We start from the raw sequence: 23,022 nt of genomic DNA, 5'->3' as shown, positions 1-23,022 counted from the left end.
CCTGGTGCATCTCCTGGTCCTCCCCACAACTGACCAGGCCACCCCTTGCAGGCCACTAATGCTTGACTCTCACCAGCTGCCCTGGACCCTGCACAGAGATGAACTTCACACCTGTCTCTGCCTGGCAAACTTCTACTCATCCTTCAAACCCAAATCAAACAGCACCTCCTCTTTGAAGCTTTTTAAGTCTTCCTTGGGCAATTGGACCCGTCTTTGGTATAGCAGTAGGTGTGAGCTTTGGAGCCAGGTTGTCTACCAGCTGTGTGGTAGGCAACAGCTAGTAGGGCTTGGATAAGGTATGTAACTCTCTAAACTTTGCATGTCCCATCTGTAAAATGGGGATAATTACCTTGCTTAAAAGGGGGACTCTGGTCAAATACTTAACCCCTCAAATGCCATTTTTCTACTAGTATATGGTGGAGTTACTGGTAGACGTACTACCTACCCCACAAGACTATGTTGAGGCCGGGCATGGTGGTGTGCACCTGTAATCCCAGCTACTCAGAAGTCTGAGGCACAAGAATCGCTTGAATCCAGGAGGCAGAGGTTGCAGTGAGATTGCGTCACTGCACTCCAGTGTGGGCAACAGAGACTGTTTCAAAAAAACAAAAAAGACGGTTGCGACAGTGAAGTCCAGGAAGGCAATTTGTGGGCTGCAGGGCACAGACTTCAGTCAGATAAGGTGTCAGTGATGAGCACATCCTGATGGAGGGACTCTTAGGCAACACACACTCTGCTGAGAGCTGGAGAGATCCAGCGCCTGCTCCCCTGGGCCTACAGTCTGGAGAGGGAGCTAGCTTTACATCAAATAGTTGCCGAAATAGGTGTATAATTACAAATTGTGCTAAGTGCTGAAGGAATCACCAAGGGTGCTCTGAGAACAAACAAAGGGCCCAGCCTGTCCTTGTCTAGGAGTTAGGGACAGCTTCTCTTCAGGAAGTGATGCTTGAGTCTACAGCTAGAAAACAGGTAGGTTAAAGCATATTATAATCCCACAGGAGTAGCGAAGTGTATAAACCGATCTGTTAACAATGAATTCAAGTTAAATGACTGCATGAGGAGGTAAAAGGTCAAATCCAGAATATAGGACATTTATCTGGACAAATGAAACTGTTTTCTCTGAAAATCAATGGCATGAAAAAAATATTTTCAGGCAGGGGAGGGGACCATTGGAAAATAAAAGACTTGAGAACATTTTTGTATTTTATATTTATTTATTCATTTGTTTATTTATTTTTTGAGACAGAGTCTTGGTCTGTCGCCCAGGCTAGAGTGTAGTGGCATAAACACGGCTCACCGCAGCCCAGACCTCCCATGCTCAAGCAATCCTCCCACCACAGCCTTCCAAATAGTTGGGATTACAGGTGCGTGTCACCATGCCTAGCTAATTTTTTAATTTTTTTTTTTTTTTTTTTTTGAGACTGAGTTTCACTCTTGTTGCCCAGGCTGGAGCGCAATGGTGCAACCTTGGCTCACTGCAACCTCTGCTCCCGGGTTCAAGCGATTCTCCTGCCTCAGCCTCCAGAGTAACTGGGATTACAGGCACCTGCCACCAGGCCCAGCTAATTTTGTTTGTATTTTTAGTAGAGGCAGGGTTTCACTATGTTGGCCAGGCTGGTCTGGAATTCCTGACCTCAGGTGATCCACCCACCTCGGCCTCCCAAAGTGCTGGGATTACAGGCATGAGCCACCATGCCCGCCCAATCTTTAAATTTTTTGTGGAGACAGGGACTTGCCATGTTGCTCAGGCTGGTCTCAAACTCTTGAGCTCAAGTGATCCAACCGCCTCGGTCTCCCAAAATGCTGGGATTATAGGAGTGATCCACCACACCCAGCTTAAGAGACATTAAAAAGAAATGTAACCATGGACTTTATCTGAATTATCATGTGAACAAACCAGCTACAAAATCCATTTCCAAGACAACAGAGAAATGGACAACAGAAGATATTAATGAAATATTGGTAATTATTTTAGGTGTGAAAATGGCATAGTTGTTAAAAAAAAAAAAAAAAAGCCCTTATCTGGTAGTGCCATTTATGGGTAAAATGACACACTGGGGAACAGATGAAACAGATGAGGAAGCTGGGTGGAGGGTATGTGAGGACTCATTCTACTGTTCTCTCCACATTTGTGTATCTTTTTAAATTTCCATAATAAAAAGTTAAGGAAAAAACAATGTTTCACTCCAAAGAGTCAGAAGTGCTCTGAATTGCTTGGATTTTTTTTTTTTTTTTTTTTACAATAATCAGAAAAGTCCATTGCACACCAGTGCTGTCTACTATGTTGCATCTAATGACTGCACCATATTTTCATGCATGGATGGACCACAGTGTGGCCAATTTCCTTCTGATGCCATTGAAGTTCTCTAAAACTTTCCCTTACAATAACTGAATCTATCCATTTCTCAATACTTCTGTTCTGAATGACCTCCTCTCCTTCCTCCTCGTGTCCCCTCAACCCTTCCCCCCAAATCACGTGATGACCACTTCCAGACTTAGCAGCTGGTGGCATGGCGTGGGTATCCCTATCACAAGAATGCCCAGGGCCTGGAACCATCTGCTCCAGGGACCTACAAGGCACTCAGTGCCTCAGGATGATTCAGATTCTGCCTCTGAAGGATCCAGTTACCAGGGGCAGCACACACTGCAATGCACGGGCTAAGAGGGAGTGGAGGAGTTTTCCAGCCAGGTCACCTTAACAGCCCTCATCCAGTCCTTGATGCAGGTCTCAGGCCAGTTCCGGGCTGCAAATGGGGTTCCATGCAGCCTAGAAAGGATTCAGAGTTCCCTTCCTCTCGCCTTGCCATCTTCTAGCACAAGCTTTTCCAACCCACAGCCCATGGGCCCCATGCTGCCCAGGACAGCTTTGAATGTGGCAAACACAAATTCATACTTTCTTAAAACATTAGGAGATTTTTTGGTGATTTTTTTTTTTAGCTCATTAGTTATTATCAGTGTTAGTGTATTCCACTTGTGGCCCAAGGCAATTCTCCTTCCACTGTGGCCAAGGAAAGCCAAAAGATTGGACACCCTGGCTCTAGTCGTTTTCCCACTCTGGGTTCCCACTCTTTCTTTTAAAAAAAAGAGATAGGGGTCTCACTCTGGCATGATCATAGCGCACTGCAGCTTCAAACTCCTGGGCCCAAGTGATCCTCCCACTTCAACTTCTCAAGGAGGTGGGACTACAGGTGCATGCCACCATGCCCGGCTCCTGCTCCTTTTAAACACAGCCATTCAGACACCTTTTATAACCTCTCCAAATGGTACTAATTTTTTTTAAAGGGTAATATCCAGGGTTAGCAAAGTTGCTGGGAAACAGGCATTCTTCCATACCACCAGTGGAAGTATACTAGTGCAATCCTGTGGGAATTTATTACCTGGTGATATGCAAGGTTCTTAAAATTATACCCTGTGATTGGTGCTTCCATTTTAGGAACTTATTCCTGAGCATACTTACAGATATAAATCAAGGATCACCACAGCAGTGCTATATAAAATCAAACGGTACACTAGAAGCAACTCAAAAAGGTATTCAGTGGGGAAATGGATGAACAAATTTTTATAGACATAAAATGGAATACTAATCAGCAATAAAAAGAAAGAAACTCCTGACAGACACAACGACACAGATGAATCTCAAAAGCACGACATTAAGTAAAAAAGAGCAGGCAGAAAGGAGTTCATACATATAACTCCATTTATATGAAACTCTAGAAAAGACAAATCTAATTTACAAGGACAAAAAGCAGATCAGTGACTGCCTAAGGCTGGGGGCAGGATGGGACTGATGAGGAACTTTCTAGGTTGATGGTAATGTCCTGTGTCCTTTTTTTTTTTTGAGATGGAGTTTCACTCTGTCACCCAGGCTGGAGTACAGTGGCACAATCTCAGCTCACTGCAACCTCTGCCTGCCGGGTTCAAGCAATTCTTCTGCCTCAGCCTCCTGAGTAGCTAGGACTACAGGCGCCTGCCACCACGCCCAGCTAATTTTTTGTATTTTTAGTAGAAATGGCATTTCACCACGTTGGCCAGGTTGGTCTTGAACTCCTGACCTCGTGATCTGCCGGCCTCAGCCTCCCAAAGTTCTGGGATTACAGGTGTGAGCCACCGTGCCCAGCCATCTTTTTTTTTTTTTTTTTAATTTTTTGAAACAAAGTCTCTCTCTGTCACCCAGACTGGAATGCAGTGGCACAATCTCGGCTCACTGCAACCTCTGTCTCCCAGGTTCAAGTGATTCTCCTGTCTTAGCCTCCCGAGTAGCTGGGATTACAGGCGTGTGCCACCATGCCCAGCTAATTTTTGTATTTTTAGTAGAGATGGGGTTTCAACATGTTGGCCAGGCTGTTCTCAAACTCCTGGCCTCAGGTGATTCACTCCCCCTCGGCCTACCAAAGTGCTGGGATTACAGGCATGAGCCACCGTATCTGACCTTATGTCTTGATTATGGTGGTGGTTACATGAGTATATACATTTGTCAAAACTCACTGTACACTATAAACTGTATATTCACTTAAGATACGTATGTTGTGCCATACATAAATTATACCTCAATTTTTAAAAAATGAATAAGCAGTCCCCTAAATATCCAACAATACAATGAGTTAGTGAAATCATGATGCATCCATAAAACGTTATGCATGGGACTGCAGAAGGATAGAAAATGACATAGAAGGTTATTTAGCATGTACAGTTAAGGAAAAAAGTTACGAAACTGTGATATACTTGATAGTATTTTTGTAAAATAAAATGTATATACTTGAATAGAAAATGACCAAAAGGAAATCATCTATTCATTTGTTCAATACAAATTTCCTAAGTGCCCACTATACATTATTGCTACAATTAGCAAAATATACAAAAAAAACCCTTCTGTTCATGGTTTCATAAAAGTTATTTAGATTATTAAAATCTAAACATTAAAATAATGAGGCCAGGCACTGTGGCTCGCGCCTGTAATCCCAGCATTTTGGGAGGCTGAGATGGGCGGATCACTTGAGGTCAGGAGTTTGAGACCAGCCTGGCCAACGTGATGAAACCCCATCTCTACTAAAAATACAAAAATTAGCCGGGTGTCATGGCATGTGCCCGTAATCCCAGCTACTCAGGAGGCTGAGGCAGGAGAATCACCATACCTGGGAGGCAGAGGTTGCAGTGAGCCGAGATCATACCACTGCACTTCAGCCTGGGCAACAGAGTGAGACTCTGTCTCAATAATAAAAAATAATAATAATAATAAAATAAAATAAATATCAAAATAATGAAATGGTAAAGGAAAGTATGTAATTCATACTACCTCTTGTGTCAAGGCACACATAATTTATGCTTTCTTATGGACAGAATAGGATTCACGCGAAATCGGGATCAGTAGTACCTTTTGCGGAGGGAAATTCGGGGACAAGGGCAGCAGGAAGCCTTTCCACCATCTACACTTTTGTATAGTGTGGTTTTTCAAAATCACATTCATGTGTTATCTACTCTTAACAAACGATTGATTGTTTCTAATTCTTCGCTAGTGTCCGATAATCAGGAATTGGGTGGAAAAGAATGATATGGAAAGATGTATGTAGGAAACAGACAAAGTGTTTTACAACAAGATATTTTCCTTTTTTTTTTCTTTGAGATGGAGTTTCGCTCTTGTTGCCCAAGCTGGGGTGCAATGGTACAATCTTGGCTCACTGCAACCTCTGCTTCCCAGGTTCAAGCGATTCTCCTGCCTCAGCCTCCCCAGTAGCTGGGATTACAGGCACTCACCACCACACCCTGCTAATTTTTGTAGTTTTAGTAGAGACAGGGTTTCTCCATGTTGGCCAGGCTGGTCTTGAACTCCTGACCTCAAGTAAGCCATCTGCCTCAGCCTCCCAAAGTGCTGGGATTACAGGCATAAGCCACTGCACTTGGTCGGTATTTTTCATTTTTACTAAAAAAAAAAAAAAAAGTATTGCGATGACATGCACAGAAAAGAACACACACCAAAATGTCAACAGAGATTGTTTCCAAGTGGTAGGATTGTGAGGGGAATTTTACTTTCTTCTATTTGCTTGTATTCATTTTTGCTATTTCCTAAACAAATGCTGTGTGTGTGTGTGTGTGTGTGTGTGTGTGTAATAACTCAAAAAGAAAAAGACAGAAGAGCAGAGTCGCAGTGTCACCTCTTTCTGCCAGGTGCTCAGACATACCAGAGAACTGTTGGCTGCACTCCCTTTACCCGAGGGGCTGTGTGATTTAGGAAGACAAAGAAGTCAAGGGCAAGGGCACAGGGCCAGCTCCAAGTCTTGAATGTCCTCCCCTCCCTTAGACAGCACAGGCTTCCCCAGCCAACCAGGGTGCCCAGCCAAGTCCCTTGCCCATCTCATGATATGGAGGCCCTGGAGATTGATGGGGTACACCCACACCCATTTTCTCCCTGGGACACCTGGGTGGCAGGTGGGGCAGGGACTGCTGTCGTGGTTTTGCAGAGACAAGGAAGCCTTCAAAGGTAATTTGCTTCTGCCACAGATAAGGCGCACTGAGACCGTGTCTTGACTGGGTATTGTGCACACATTGAGCATTTTGGTATTCTAAGACCTAAAAGACTTGAGCGACAACATCAAGTTCTGGTTCAGTTTTGTCACCAGCTTCCCCCAGAATATGGGTGAAACATTGCAGTCAGTCTCAAAGCTAGACACTATCTTGAATGGCAGCCCATCTTGTCCCCCAACCTCATTTGCGGTTTTCAATTCTTCCCAGTCCATCTTCCATGCTCTGTATACACCTTCTAAGGCAGCTTGAATCACCTCTGCAGGTTAGACTGCAGGAAATTTCTCCTTATTCTATAAGCCCCCACACCTTCATCTCCAGGAAGGGGTCATGAGGGCAGACTGCTTAGGATCTCACTTGAAGAACACTGCCATAAGACAGCCTTGCTATTAGAGGAGGGAAGAGCTTGTCAAAGCCAGCATTTGAGTTTGAAAGGCCTGAATGACACATTCCTGTAACTAAGTCGGGCAGACACATCCCACTGCCAGAGTTCAGAACACTTTCTTTTTGGTAGATCTGGGAGCATCTTGTGATTTGGGGAGGACTTCCCCTTGAGGGATGCAGAAACTCAGAAGGAGGGGAAGGGAATGGAAAAAACCAAGTGGAGGATGACCCACCCAAATCCATGGGCCCTTTGTTGAGTATGGACCTTGGTCACTACTTTTTATTTTTTTAGAGGAAATCTCGCTCTGTCGCCAAGCTGGAATGCAGTGGCGTGATCTCAGCTCACTGCAACAACATCCGCCTCCCGGGTTCAAGCCATGCTCCTGCCTCAGCTTCCCAAGTAGCTGGGACTACAGGTGCATGCCACCACGCCCAGCTAATTTTTTTTTTTTGGATTTTTAGTAGAGACGGGGTTTCACCTTGTTGCTCAAGATGGTCTCAATCTCTTGACCTCCTGATCCACCCACCTCAGCCTTCCAAAGTGCTGGGATTACAGGCATGAGCCACCGTCCCTGGCCAGGTCACTACTTTCTATAAGGAGACAGATGTTCAGTCTTGAAGTGGGGAAATTCGAGGGATTTAGGGGAAAGAGTGAGAAAAAATACTGATGTTGGAATAGATAAATAAAAGGGTGTGCAAGCTTCAGGAGTCACTAAAAAATGATGCAGTTTTGACACGGGCTGAGGACGAGCTGGGATGAATTTCTACCACTATCCAGCTGTCAGATTTGGCAAGAGCGTGGGGCCCTGAGGTGTCCTTTTCCCTGGCAAGTTAGGGACAGGCAATGGCAGAGGTCAAATCACTTGAGGGGAGAGGCACCACACACAGGTGAGGCCCAGGCATAGCCACCCACCAGGGCCAAATAAAGGCGACCCTGGCCTAGTCATCAGCCCTTTCCATGAGCACTGGCTCATGCCTGTGATCCCAGCACTCTGAGAGGCTGAGGTGGGTGGATCACCTGAGGTCAGGAGTTAGAGACCAGCCTGGCCAACATGGTGAAACCCTATCTCTACTAAAAATAGAAAAATTAGCTGGGTGTGGTGCGCACCTGTAATCCTAGCTACTCAGGAGGCTGAGGCAGGGGAATCACTTGAACCCAGGAGGCGGTGGTTGCAGTAAGCCAAAATCACGCCACTGCTCTCCAGCCTGGGCGACAGAGCAAGATTCCGCCACAAAAAAAAGAAAAAGAAAAAGAAAAAGAAAAAGAAAAAGTGGTCTCACAGAGCTGAAGCCCTCTAAACGTGCAATGAAGTAAGCTTCAGAAAGTGGAAAAAAATGCATTAGGTGGCTGGTTGCTCTGCAGATCTCAAGTCTGGAGCAGGATGAGAAGACCCCTAAGGTATCACATGACTCCCATCCTGGGAGAAGGTAAAACACCCAGTGGAGGAGAAGGGGGGAGCCCCTAGTCCCTGGATCCCTGGAGCCCAGGGAGATAAAGTTACCAGGTCATGCCAAGCAGAGCTTTTCAACATGGCTTTGGGAGGGAGATTTTTTTCCCTTAAGAACTCCAGAAATCCCTATATTCAGAAAGTCTTCTACACACTCAAGAAGCCTTAAGTCACAGCGGTGTCTCTGCTTACTAACATAACTACTTCCTGCGAATTAGAGAGTGAAGATTATGTGGAAAATGGGCATAAATCAAAAGGAGAAGAGTGCAAGTTATATCTAGTCTGCTGCTCAGAAAATTCAGGAAGAGAAACGGGACCTCCTGTTAGAAGTCTGGGAGGAATTATCTACATTTCTGTTATCTGGGCTCAACCTGCAGTTATTTTCCTAAGATCCTTAAGCTGTACTTTGGTCCAGGCCAGTAAATCTGCCCTTGTGGGTAATTGCTTTTCTAACTTCCTGCCCCACGTTACCTGACAGGAGAACATGCAGGTCTGTAGGAAGCTGGGGCGGCATCTTCCAGCAACCAGATCCTGTGCTGGACACCACAGCCAGTGCTGTGGCCACACACACAAATACTCTACTGGACAGGCCAGGGGCATCTCCTGGCAGATGCGGAAGACGAGATGAAGGACTCTCAGGAAGCGTCCCTGCACACAAGCATTCATTCAGCATTTCCTAGAAGAGTCCATTTGGGGCTGTCTCACTCTTTCGTGCACTCACAATGCCTGTGCCTGCATCAGGTGAGGCGAGGGACACCCTGAGGGCCCTCTCTGACTCAGATACTGGTCTGGGAATGCCAAGGTAACAAGGCACACCTCATACCTGCAAGGAGCTCACAGTCTACTGGGTAGGACAAGTCACTATGCAGGGTGACAAAGATGGTGAAAGAAGCAAGGATGAGGGTGGGGTCAGGACACATGACAAAGGAGAGGCTTGAGGGACAAGGAACATGGCCCTCAAGCTGCGTACCATCTAATGCTCTCATTCCATCATGTGTAACCAGCACTCACCAAAATCTATTAGTTCTTGGATTCAACACTCTATTAATTTTAAACTTAGGTGGATGCATCTTTCAAGAAAAAAACAAGTGGCCCCGAGTTTTAATCTGGACAGACCTGGCATAGACTTGGTTACCAGAAAAACATCACTAGCAGTCCCCTCACTGGTAACACCAGCCTGGTGACAATCTGCTCCTCCTTTTGCTTCAGGGAAGTGGGTCAAGGGGCACACACCGTAGCAGGTAAGAAACCCCACATCCCTGTACTGGCTGGCACCCCTACCTCCAGCAGAAAGGTCAGAGGACAGGAGCTGAAGGGAGCGGGGTTCTAGGTGGGCTTCTGCAGATGCAACAGGAACAGGAAGAAGGATCCAAGGAGGAATTTAAGGGCTGAGCATGGGATAAAGGTGGCTGACTGACAGAAAGGGGAGGGAGAGATTTCTCCAGATAAATTTGGGCCGGAGAAGGGCTCAACTCCCCGCATTCACCCATCAGGATGCCAGGCTAGTTAGAGGGTCTTACTGATGGGGTCTCACCCCTGGGTCCCAGCCCTCAGCAGATACATGATTTTTGGCAAACTGGTCCCTTTCCCGGCTTCAACACCATCACAGGACCAATGGTCCAACTGGCTAACAGTGCCTTTCTTACAAGGATTACCTATCACGTGTGCGGACCCCTCGGAGGGTGGTCACAAACCTTAAGCCTTACTCTGAACAGCACTATGTGAACGGGCTATCAGTGTCTCACAGCAACCCTAAGCAGAGAGGACAATGCCTGCCAAGTACCCACCATGCACCTCACACTGTTCTTAAGTTCACTCACTTAATCCTAACATTGCTGTAAAACATTTCTCCCAGCTTACAGAGGAGGAAAGTGAAGACTGACTTATTCATCCTCCTTGTCATTCCGTACACATTGGGAGGCTGTGTTCAAGGCACTGAGGTCCCCACGCAGAACAAGACAGACACAGACCTCTTCTTGTGTAGCATGTATTCTAGTGTGGGAAGAAAGGCAGCAAACAAATGAAAAATAACTTCAGGCCAGGCGTGGTGGCTCACGCCTGTAATCCTAGCACTTTGGGAGGCCGAGGCGGGCAGATCACGAGGTCAGGAGTTTGAGACCAGCCTGATCAACATGGTGAAATCCCGTCTCTACTAAAAGTACAAAAATTAGCTGGGCGTGGTGGCAGGTGCCTGTAATCCCAGCTACTCGGGAGGCTGAGGCAGGAGAATGGCATGAACCTGGGAGGCGGAGGTTGCAGTGAGCTAAGATCGCACCGCTGCACTCTAGCCTGGGCAACAGAGTGAGACTCCGTCTCAAAAAAAAAAAAAAAAAAAACCTAAAACAAAAACAAAAAACCAAAAAAAACACTTCAGATCCTGGTAAATGATTTAATAGAGTGACATGGAGAGGCAGCAATAGATTAAGGGAGACAAGCAACCATGTGACAGTCTGAGAAACACAGAATCTAAATAGAGGAAAGAGCCAGTGCAAAGGCCCTGAGACATGAACAAGTTTGACTTGTTCCAGGAACAGAAAGGAGGTCAGTGTGGCTCAAGAGCAATGGGAAGGAGGGTAGGGAGCGGGTAGGAGACAAGGTCAGAGAGCAGGCCAGAGCCAGGCTGTGCTGGGTATTCCACACAGTGGTAAGGACCGGGAATTGTAAGTGCAGTGGGATGACACTGGAGGTCTTTAAGCAGAGAATGACACAATCTAAATTCTGGCTATTCTGGGAAGAATGGAAGATAGGGGCCAGATTTAGAGAGGTTAAAAGAGCAGATCAGGGTTTCGCTTCCATCACTAGTGTGCATGCAATACAAAGACTTGTTTCCATGGTGTCAAGTTTTTGATACCCTGTAGTATGATGCTAGACTGGAATCTCATATCTGACAAAGTGGGGCTCCCACTGTCTCAGTGATCTCAGCTTCGCCTCCTGTGTGGGTCACGTGAGGATAACTGTTTGTGGTTGTATGGTAACAGTTACGCAGCACATATGTAAACATGCTTTTTATTCATCTGGTAACATTCAACAAAGAGTGAGCATCTCCTATGTGTCAGGCACTTGTAAAGTTGTTCTACAGTGTTAGAAACATATTATCAGAGTAGACCTTTGAGGGAAAAGCAATTACCCTATCTGGGAAAAACAAAAGGCCAGCCCTCATTCCTCAAGGAAGGAGAGGCTAGTATGGCTACTAGGTTCCCCTAGTCTTCACTCTTCCTGCCAGACTCCACGAAGCCAAATTTTTGAAGAAGCATTTTCTTCTTTGAAGAGGGAGAGGAAATAAAGGAGAACAATAGCAGTATTTTGAGGAGATGGGACATTATAACCAAAGGAACTTGGGATTTGCCCTAATAAGTCCAGCTTTAAGTCAAGGTTGACCTTGGCCATCAGTCCTCGGGTGAGCTTTCTACTTCTAACCTGCAAAACTGGGACAAACCCATCTTCTCTCCAAGGAGGGGAGCCCAATAGTAAACTCATATGGCACTATGACACGACTATAGCAGTTCATGGAGAATTGCTTTTCTTGCTTCTTTGAGCAGCTAAAGGAACACTTAGGACATCCTCCCTTATGTATAAAAGGTTGGGCATTCTCAGGTAACTAAACAAATGGCATTTATTGCTCTTAGAAATCCTTCCCTCTAGAAAGGGGCAAAACAGGTCGAAGTCGTTCCTCAGAAGCTATGAGCAAAAATGACAACCACTTGAGTCTATGATAAACAAGGAAGCCCAATTTCCACAGCAGTCCTCACTAGCTCCATTTAGCCACCACCTCCAGAAAAGGGCCAGGACCATACCCCTACCACTTTCCTTCCTTTTCAACCGAACCAACAAGACCTGGATTTTTTCTTGTCCAGATGCCTAGAATGTGCTACAGCTTGGCCACTCTGTTCTGGGAAGAAGACCAAGGGAACAGAGGAAAGCTACAGCCTTGCCGAGCAACGCAGGACAGAGACAGGTCAGCAGGTACAGAAAGAAAAGAAAAAAGCATTAATTGGACTGGAAGACAGCTACTCAATGAGGACAAAACACTAAGTAGCTGGTAACCCTTTAAGCAGAGCTCCTCCAGACACTCGAAAAAATGCACTGACTGTGAAATCTGTGTGGGGACTCAGGTACCACATCAGGAAGACCTTTTCCTCCCTGTATTGGGTGCAACAGTGTCTCCCCAAATGTCATGTCAATCTGGAACTTCCTTCAGAATGTGACCTTACTTGGAAATGGGGTCTTTTCAGATGTAATTAAATTATTATGACATCACATTGGGTTAGGGTGGGTTCTACTCCAATGATTGCGTATCCTTGTAAGAAGAGAAAACAGACAGACACAGATAGAACCATATGACAGTGGAGGCAGAGACTGGAATGATGTACATACAAGCTGAGGAATGCCAAGGATGACCAAGCACCAGCAAATTTAAAAGGAAGAAGGAAAGATCCTCCTCTAGAGCCTTTTGAGAGTCATGGTCCTGCTAACACTTTGATCTGGGATCTTCAGCTTCCAGAGCTGAAATAAATTTCTGTTGCTTTAAGCCCTCCAGTTTGTGTGGTCCTTTGTAATGGCAGCCCTAGGAAACCAATCCATTCACTACCTCACACCTGTTCCCCAAGTCACCCCTGGCCAGTCTCAGCCCAGGGGCTGGAGGCAAGACACACAGGCCATGCCTCCAGCTCACCTGGACTCTTCCACCTTCCCAATGCCCCTCAGCCCTTCTCTCCTTGAGGGGAGGGGTGTGCAGGGATCACATTTCAGCTGCTCCCAACCACTTTCTGCCACAGGAGGCAAACCGGCAGTGGAGTTTTTGTTTTCTTCCCTCAGCCTCCCAGTTTTGTAGCCTCTTTCAACTACACTGGTGTTCCTTAAATTTCATTCGGTCCCATTCTAGATACACACACAGATACATGTGTTTGGCCATAACCATGTATTCCTTGTACTACCACTTACCTTTATATAGAGTCACTATTTTTACGTAAATAAATTTGCTCTAAAATAAACTGCTACATCATTATTACAATAAATGGAAAATCGCAAATGCAGAGCTTGCTAGATATATACACATTCTTAAATTACACATTATAATGAATATACAATATTTTTTTAAAGATCCCTTCACGTACGGTTTAAAATAACCTAGGGTGGCAATACTATAGGAAGTACTGCCTTAGTGGTACAGTGGCTATCTCTGACTAGTTGGCCCAGAGTTCTGAGCTCCTTATCAGAAAAACCAACTTCAATCTCTCCAATCTCCATTCTCTAACCACCGCCCCCCAATTCCGCTCAGACACTCCGGGAGAAGGTAAAGGGTAGGAGGAAAGAAAGGAACCCGGGAGTTCTGAGTTCCCACGCAGGCGACCTGAGAACACGAAGTCGAGACCGAAGAAGACTGTACCCAGAGTGACAAGGGCAGGGAGGGACTGACCTTCTCGCGCAGGGTGCAGTGGACGTCCGAGGCGACGCGCCCTTCCCACCACGGCTCATCCATCATCGCGTACGTAGCGCCGCTATCCGAGGCTACCCGGCTCTCAGGGCGCACCCTGCGTGGACACGGGCAACTTCAGCGGCCAGAGCGTGCCCCCAGCTCCGACCCCCGGTGCCCCTATCCTCGCTCGCCCCTGGCCCCGGGTCCGGGAGGGCGCCCCCTCCTGCGCCCGCTCAGAGGAGCTGGTGGTCGCCTCCCGTCCGGGAAAGGCTGCGGTGCCCCCTCCCCTCTGCTCGCCGGACACAGGGCGATATGGACCTGTGCAACAACTTGCAGAATTTTTATCTTCCCTTTTGCAAAAGTTGCAGAGAAAGTTGTCGACTCCGCTAGCTCGCTCGAGGCTGGGGCTCTGGCGGCGGCCACCGGCTCGCCGTCCCCAACTCCTCCCCCGCCGCCCAGCCTTTGTCCTGCTCCCACATCCTGCCCTCGAGCCGGGGCGAAACTCACGCATCCTCTCTGGGCGTGGGGGGCTGCGGGCGCCGGGCCCCTCCCAGTGCCGAGCCAGCGGTGCCCTCTGGTGCCTGCCGGCGACTGGACCCTCGCCCGGGGCGCCCCGCACTCCCGACGTCCAACTCCGAAGCCCGGCTAGCCCCGGCCGTCGCCGCGCCCCTGCGTGCGCTCGGGTCCCGCCGCGGCTCGCAGGCTCCCGGCCGCCGGGGACCTCCCTCCCTCGCTGGGGGATTTGGGGGCCGGGCCTCGCGCATGCGCTGCCGGCGCCCCCGCGCCCCGCGGGGCGGGGGGCTGGGAATTGGAGCCTTTCTTTGCCAGCTCTGGCTCCGCTTCCTGCCCGGCCTCCTCCCTCGCTTCGGTGGAAAGCTTCCCTCTCACCTTCGCTGAAGCTAGTGGTGGCCTTCTGGGCACCCCGCCGACTTGCGCGGGGAGCAAAGGGACCGCGGCGCCACCTGCGCGCACCACGCGTGAAACGTGCGGGCAGGACGCCCTCAGAAAGTTCTGCCTTCCGCGCGCACTGCTCTAGCCCTCCTTACATCGGTTCCACCTGTTTTTCTTTTTCTCTTTTTTTTCTGTTTTGTTGTTGTTGTTTTGTTTTTGCTTTTTTGTTTGTTTTCCTCTTCTTTTAAACCTGCCGTGCCATGGGGAGGTAGATTTCCAAACGGACAATTCCTGTTAAAGCTGCAGAAAAATCACCCTTGTTCACCCACGAGTCCCTAATTCTAAAGAAGCCTAAGTCATTGGTATTTACTGTGCGCCTGCCGAATATTTCTCCACACCTCAAGCTGGAGGAAAACCAGGCTTTTTTGCCGGGTCCTGTGGATGGAGAACATTGTCTTTTTAGTTCAGTCGATTGTTTTAGGAAAGTCATTTTTTTGAGTTAGGCCATCTGATGGCATAGCATTGGGCTATACTTCTTGGCTGATTGATATTTGTGATAGTTTTGATCCACCTACCAACTGGGTGATTTTTGTCAAGTTCCTCAAACTCAGAGCCTCGTGTGTAAAATGGGAATGAAAGTTGCACCAACCTGCTGAAAATTAAATGAGATAATGCGTGTAAAGGGATAATCACTACACCAGGTATACAGTGAACACTCAATAAATAACTCTGACTGAAGAGCCTTTAGTTTCTGACTGCTTTCCTGCACATGAAGACCCACCTGGAAAAAATTAAATCAACTTTGATAAGCTTCAATTGGACCTTGAAGAGTAGTTTTAATGTAAAGCAAACAAACAAAAAGAACTATTTTGAAAGTGTAAGATATCTAAAAATAAACTGAATAAATGTGCAGGCTCTTAAGACTTTACAAAGGGTGAAACACAATAAGGCTTGAACGAATAGAGGTACAAACACCAACTTAACCCAAATTACTCTATGTAATAAAATTTTAATGGTTGTGCAAAGATTGGTGAGGGGGCACTTAACATGTTTTCTAACATTCAAATGGGAGAATATCTGCGAGAAAAGCTAAGAAATTTATCTTTTAAAAACGGGGGGGATGGCGGGGCATGGTGGCTCACACCTGCAATCCCAACACTTTGGGAGGCCGAGGGCGAGCAGATCACCTGCAGTCAGGAGTTTGAGACAAAACTGGCTAACATGGTGAAACCCTGTTTCTACTAAAAATACAAAAAATTAGCCAGGCATGGTGGTGCACGCCTATAATCCCAGCTACCCGGTAGGCTGAGGCAGGAGAATCAGTTGAATCCGGGAGGCGGAGGTTGCAGTGAGCCAAGATCGTGCCATTGCACTCCAGCTTGGGCAACAAGAGCAAAACTCCATCTCAGTAAACAAACAAACAAAAAAACCAGGGAGATAGACCTGTATTATCAAATCTTAAAGCATATTGCAACACTATATTTAGAACAGTGTAGTGTTGACACAAGAATGGATGGATTAAGCATCAGTGGAATAACTGGAAGGCTAGGAACATTTAATATACTTAAAAATTCACTGTATGATAAATGTGGATTTCACTTTGTTGGGACAAGTATAAATGGCTAAATTATTTAATAAATTAGGTTGGGGAAAAAAGTAAAACTAAGGACTTGTTTAAATATCAACAAAATAAATATAAGAACTTAGAGAACTACAAACAAGCAAATCACAAGAGAAGAAGAAAACATACACGAATTGCACGGAGGGGAAGGCCTAGATACTAAGGCATAGGAAGAACCCAAAGGCAAGGTGAGTAGACGTATTTGAATAAATGTGCAAGATCTAGATATATCAATTATCATTACCAAAAAGGCAAATGATAAATTTGAGAAAATGTTTTTAACAAATGTGACAAAAGGTTGATGTTACTTTCCAGACCTCTGATAAATCTGTATGTAAAACATTAACACCCTACATGCAGAAATGGATGCAGGACATGAATAGGTATGCCATCAAAGAAGGAATTCATATGGATAGATGTTATTTTTAAAATGCTCATACTCCCTGGCACACAAATTAAAAGCTTTTTTAAAAAAAAACAGTGGGGCACTTTTTTGTTAAGGACTTTTGGGAAGTACACAGTGTTGTTGGGAATATAAATTAATACCATCTTTCTGAAAGACAACATAAATCAAAACATTTTAAACTGTATTACTTGATCAAACTCTTCCACCTGTAGAAATTTATTCTTTTTAAAAAAGCAGGTTTATTTCAAAGGTGTTTCATCAAAAATGCTTTTTCATTATAGTGAACCATTAGAACAGGGAACTGGTTTAATAATTATTTGTCTCGTAAAAACATTTTTAAAATGATGCAAAATAAATTGGAGAAAATGTTTATAATTTATTAAATAAAAAGGATAAACTGGGCAGGCACAGTGGCTCATGTCTGCAATCCTAGCACATTGGGAGGCTGAGGTGGGAGAATTGCACGAGGCCAGGAGTTCAAGACCAGCTTGGGCAACATAGCAAGGACCCCGGCCCAAAACACACACAGGTGTGGTGGTATACACCTGTAGTCTTAGCTGCTTGGAAAGTTGAAATAGAAAAATCACTTGAGCACTAAAGGTTGAGGCAGCAGTGAGCCATGATTGCACCACTGCACACCAGCCTGGGCAACAGAGCAAGACGATGCCTCTGAAAACAAAAACAAGAGAAAGAATAAGCTGTCTTTAAGGAGATGAATAAAAACAAAAAAAGGTTAGAGTACGATCCCAGTTAAACTACATTCATGCACACACACATATGCAAAAATATTAACTGTGTAATCAGAATGGTAGGATTATGGTACATTTTAATTTACTTTTTTTCCTAAGATTTCTGTATTTTCTAGATTTTCAACAAGAAATATGCATTATTTCATAACCAGAAAAAGAGTGAATGTTACTTTAAAATAATCACCTGACATACCAATATGTACTAGAGGGTTCTTCCATTCAACAACAATGAACAGCATTGATGTTTTGTTTTGTTTTTCATAGCAGTATTATTCCTTTCCCAATCTTTCTGTGCTGGGTACATTGAAAGAAGATAGGCCTTTATTATTCACTAATTTGACTGCCCTTTTCCTAAACTTCAGCTATCAATTATCAGGAGTTTGGATAACTGAGAGGGAAAGCAAAAACTTTGTGCTTTTCTCCAGGGGCTATTTCAGTAAGATTCTAAGCATAGTCATTCCACACCCCTTTATGTATCATCTCCAGAGTCCCTCATTTTCTCAGTATTTCTGAAGAGTAAATATACATTGCACCAGTAAACTGATGGTTTTGTGCTGAGTCACAGTCCACAGGTGCCTTTAGCAGTGAAGGCTTCCTATGCCGGGCAGCAGGAAGTACCAATGCAACTGGAATCACTTCTCCCATCTACCCCCAACCAAGCCAAGAAGAAGTATTCCTTAAGCCATTCAAAAACTAAACTTTTATTAAGTGCTTACCATGAGTCAGTTACCATCCCTCCACCCTCAACCTCTGAAACTCACAGGTTGGGAACGACAGATTTAGAGCAAGTGCATTCTACTTATCTTCAGCTTTCTTATATATCCCTAAAAAAAAAACTGCCCTTTTCAATCTTCCTTAGAGGACAAATTGGTCTAATATTTTCACTGTAATATTATCAACTGCCTAGTTTGCACTGAACTTTCCTTTTGCTTTTCATATGATACAAAATCTCAAACGTGGCAAAATGTACATGTCTCCCCCTGGCCCCAGGCCTTGTTCTCCTCCTCCCCAACGATAACCAGAGTCTTATGTTTCCTTCGGAAGTGATTTACACATTCACGTAGACATTCACGCCTTTTCCTCCTTTTACATGAATGGTAGCATACTCTACACATCCTCGTGTGCCTTACTATTTTCTGTTTTGTTGTTTCATGGCAGTGCCCAAAGAACTGCATGGCATCCCGTAGTCCCATAGTATGGATCCATCATAATGTATGGACATTTAGCCTGGGAATGTCCATACTTTTCTAGCCTTCTGCTTCCATATAACCACATTGCAGTGAATATTTGCTTCCATGTAACCATACTGCAGTGAATATCCTGACAGAGTCAAGCATATAAATTCCTCAAATACTCAGCTGTCCAGGGGAAGTTGAGGCATATACTTTGAATAGTGTTTCCTCGTGGTGTTAATGGTTTGCACTACTCCATTCAGGACCAAAAGCATGAAGTTTGGCTTGGTTTATAGAGACAGACGGAAGACATCTGCCTTATTACCACTTTGATCTTTAACCAAAAACCAATCCAGTGCCTTTAAACGAGTTTTAATTGTGTGGTCTACTTAGTCAAGAGAACATTTGCCAAATCCTTTATGATCCTTGACTACAAGTTCTTGAGATATGAGTCGGCAGATTAGGTCTGAGAACCAGGCAGGAAGAATAAAAAAGCAGCATTTTGCAAGCAGAACTCAAAACCTAGGACACTTATAAAGCTGGTCCACATTACTTTTTTAAATTTAAAAAGGCACAGATGGAATAAGTGAAAAATAAACCTACCTCTCACCCAGGGCCAGCTCCATGCATATAGAAAATTTTATCGTTGAACCTGTGTTTTGTAAATGAAGTCCTTCAAGACAGTGGAGTATGCAGGGAGCAGAGGAGACAAGTGTCTGCCATTCCATTCTCTCTGTTTGCATGTGCTATTCCCCATGCCTCATGAGCACAGAATTCCAGTGGACCTGTGATGCATGGAGTTTGGTGACATTCAAAGGGAGCAGAAGGTCAGTGGATCATGTGTACAAGTGGGCATGGGGCGGGGAGAGTATCTGAGAGGCTATGCTTTCTATTTGAACTAGAAGTTGCTTTGGAACACAGAAAGAAGGTGTTGTCAGTTTCTGGGGCTGCCATAACAAAGTACAACAATGGGATGGCATGAAACAACAGAACTTTCTTCTTTCACAATTCTGGGTACTAGAAGTCCCAAATCAGGGTGTCAGTAGGGCCACACTCCCTCTGAAAACTCTAAGGAAAAATTCTTTCTTCCTCTTTCTGGTTTTTGGGGTTGGCCAGGGATTACAACTGGAATCCCTTGTTCTTCCTTGGCTTATAGCTACAGCACTCCAAACTCTGCCTGTGTCTTCACGTGGGCTTCTTCTCTCTCTCTTCACGTAGCCTTCTTCTTTTTCTTCTTCTTCTTCTTTTTTTTTTTGAGACGGAGTCTCACTCTGTTGCCAGGCTGGAGTGCAGTGGCACAATCTCAGCTCACTGCAATTCCCCCGCCTCAGGGTTCAAGCAATTCCCCCGCCTCAGCCTCTGCCTCCAGGGTTCAAGCAATTCCCCCGCCTCAGCCTCCCTAGTAGCTGGGATTACAGGCACGCACCACCATGCCTGGCTAATTTTTGTATTTTTAGTAGAGACAGGGTTTCACCATGTTGACCAGACTGGTCTTGAACTCCTGACCTCAGGTGATCTACCCACCTTGGCCTCCCAAAGTGCTGGAATTATAGGCGTGAGCCACCGCGCCTGGCCACGTCTTCTTACAAGGACACTGGTCATATTGGACTAAGGGTTCACCCTACTCAATATGACCTCATCTGAACTAATGACATCTGCAATGAACCTATTTCCTAATAAGGTCACATTCTGAGCTATTGAGGGTTAAGACTTCAACCTATCTTTTGTGGAGGTACACCATTCAACCCATAACAGAAGGCAGTAGTATTCTAGGAAACATGAATGACCAGGGAACCCTATCATATGCTTTCTTAGGGGTGTTACTTTCCTGTGTTAGGCAACTGTATTACGACATAGATAGAAAGGGAAAAATGGGGCAACCCATAGTTCCTCTTCCTTCAGCTCTTCCTTACTCATTGGTATTATGCCTGAGGTAGAGAGTATTGATTGGCTGTGCACATATCAAGAGTGAAATAAAAATAGTTAACTTAATTTTGTGCAGTGTTTTCACTGTTAAGGAAAGAATGAAATACATACGCATGTTCAAGCTACAAAATACAAATTATGTAATTTCAGTGATTTTGCATGTGAGTTGTGTTATTTTTGCATTTAAAACTGGCATTGCATAATATAAAGATAAATGATAAAAATTCATGCTAATACTTTAAGTTTTGAATTTTTCTTTACTGAAAATGACATTAAATAGCATATTTTAAAAGATCTCAATAAAAATTTTTTAAAAAGAACTCACAAGTTGAGAAAGAGCTCTATAAACTGTCCACAAACTATCTCACACTGCTCCCAACCTGTCCCACCTGACTGCCATCAGAAGAAATTGATTTATGTTTCCTACCAAAGATATTCTCTCTTTCTCTTTTGTTTTAAGAGACGGAGTTTTGCCCTGTCATCCAGGCTGGAGTGCAGTGGTATGATCATAGCTCACTGTAGCCTGGAACTCCTGGGCTCAACAAGGGATCCTCCTGCCTCAGCCTCCTGGGTAGCTGGGACTACAAGCAAGGGTCACCTCGCCCAGCCCATGCTGTTTTTAACCTGAAGTCACCTATCCCCTTTTGTGAGTAATCCTTGTGGCAAAGCTTTCCCCCTTGCTAGTAATGTATTTTTGTTGATAAATACGAGAAAATTTATCATTTGTGGCATGCTTAGCATATGCCAGGCACTGTGATACCTGTCCAAGCAATCACTGAGAGCAGGCTTCCCTACTTCCCAAATAATTGTCCATTGCCTTTCTTCCTGTTCTCCCACATCTACATCTATTTACCCCCCACACTTCAGATTCCTTGAAGACAAGACTTGTATCTTTTCCGTATTTGTATCCCCACCATCTAGCCCAGTGCCTGCAGTAAAGGACGTGGTCAATATAGGTTTACCAAAATAATAAACAATGGGTCAGGCACAGTGACTCAAGTCTGGAATCCTAGTACACTGGGAGGTTGAGGTGGGAGGATCACCTGAGTCCAGTAGCTTAAGATGAGCCCAGGAAACATAGTGAGACCCTGTTTCTACCATTTTTTTGTTTTTGTTTTTGATTTAGCCAGGTGTGGTGGTGTGCAAGTCTGTTAGTACCAGCTACTTGAGAGGTTGAGGTAGAGAGATGGTGGCTGCAGTAAGCCCTGATCTCGCCACTGCAGTCCAGCCTGAGCAACAGAGCAAGACCCTGTCTCAATAAATAAATAAAGAAATAAACGATGGACACATAGATAGTGGAGCTAATGGGGGCCTATGAGAATCACCTGGCCCAGACTTCAGACTGGTCAGGAGTTACTGTCCTCACTTTTCAAATGAGATCTAGAAAGTGTGTGACCCTCTATGGGCCATTTATGCTCTTTGGATCTCCTTGTCCATATTAGTAAAATGAGAAAACTACTCTTTCCTTAAAGGACTGTTGTATGACGTGAAGAATCATGAAGTATAAATTGCTCTCTAATATTTTGTCATCCATAATAATAACAGAGCAGGCCAGAACCTTCTGATGACATCGCTCTTTGGAGCCTGAAGCAAGCTCTGTGAACCCATGCTGAGGCTTGAGTGAGTAGCCTTCCTTCTGTGGGCCTCAGTTTCTCCTTCTGTGAAAGGAGGGGCTGGGATTCGATCCCAGAGGACACAAACCTGGGGGAATAAGAGGGTCAGGAAGGCAACATAAACAAGAAGATGACTTACAGCCCTCCTGGTCTAACTTCCCCCACTCCCCAACCTTGGGAAGAAACTTGGAGGGAGAGAAGTATTCCTCTTTGTGAGGGAAAAAAAAAGCCTGAGTTTGACAGTGTCCACACTAGCCACAGTGCCAGGAAGCATTGTGAAGCGATGAGGACTGTGGTCGACCAGTGGGCACGTGCTGCATCCACAGTGGGAGCACCTTCTGCATCCCCTCAGATTGTTATAGCTTGGGAATTGGTGCCCACTAGTGGCAGATTGTTTGACTTCAAAAGAAAGAGGAAATTGAGGCTGGGCGCGGTGGCTCAAGCCTGTAATCCCAGCACTTTGGGAGGCCGAGACGGGCGGATCATGAGATTAGGAGATGGAGACCATCCTGGCTAACACAGTGAAACCCCGTCTCTACTAAAAATACAAAAAGAAATTAGCTGGGCGTGGTGGCGGGCACCTGTAGTCCCAGCTACTCCGGAGGCTGAGGCAGGAGAATGGCGTGAACCCGGGAGGTGGAGCTTGCGGTGAGCTGAGATTGCACTACTGCACTCAAGCCTGGGAGACAGAGCAAGACTCCGTCTCAAAAAACAAACAAACGAAAAAAAGACAGAGGAAATGGAGATATCTCCTGATTTTAAAAATACTGGCTTGACTTTGCCTTGCCTTGCTTTTCCTTCCTTCCTTCCTTCCTTCCTTCCTTCCTTCCTTCCTTCCTTCCTTCCTTCCTTCCTCCCTCCCTCCCTCCCTCCCTCCCTC

General features: G+C 45.4%; 1 protein-coding gene across 2 annotated transcripts in view; it reads right to left on the bottom strand.

The window, feature by feature from the left end:
• CCNJL (cyclin J like) overlaps positions 1-14,771 on the bottom strand; it is a 58,141-nt gene extending 43,370 nt beyond the window's left edge. Inside the window, exons 1-2 of one of the 2 annotated variants that reach the window (XM_023218864.2) lie at positions 14,653-14,771; positions 13,765-13,879 (exon numbers count right to left, since the gene is read on the bottom strand). In XM_023218864.2, coding sequence (XP_023074632.1) covers positions 13,765-13,830 — 66 coding nt within the window. In that variant the 5' untranslated portion in view covers positions 13,831-13,879; positions 14,653-14,771. Of the gene's footprint in view, positions 1-13,764; positions 13,880-14,271 lie in introns of both variants that reach the window. The other variant, XM_023218863.2, reaches the window with a different exon arrangement.
• Between the last annotated feature and the right edge of the window lie 8,251 nt (positions 14,772-23,022).

The sequence above is a fragment of the Piliocolobus tephrosceles genome, chromosome 4 (assembly GCF_002776525.5).
Source record: "Piliocolobus tephrosceles isolate RC106 chromosome 4, ASM277652v3, whole genome shotgun sequence".
Taxonomy (NCBI): Eukaryota; Metazoa; Chordata; class Mammalia; order Primates; family Cercopithecidae; genus Piliocolobus; species Piliocolobus tephrosceles.
This window is presented reverse-complemented; position numbering and strand designations above follow the sequence as displayed.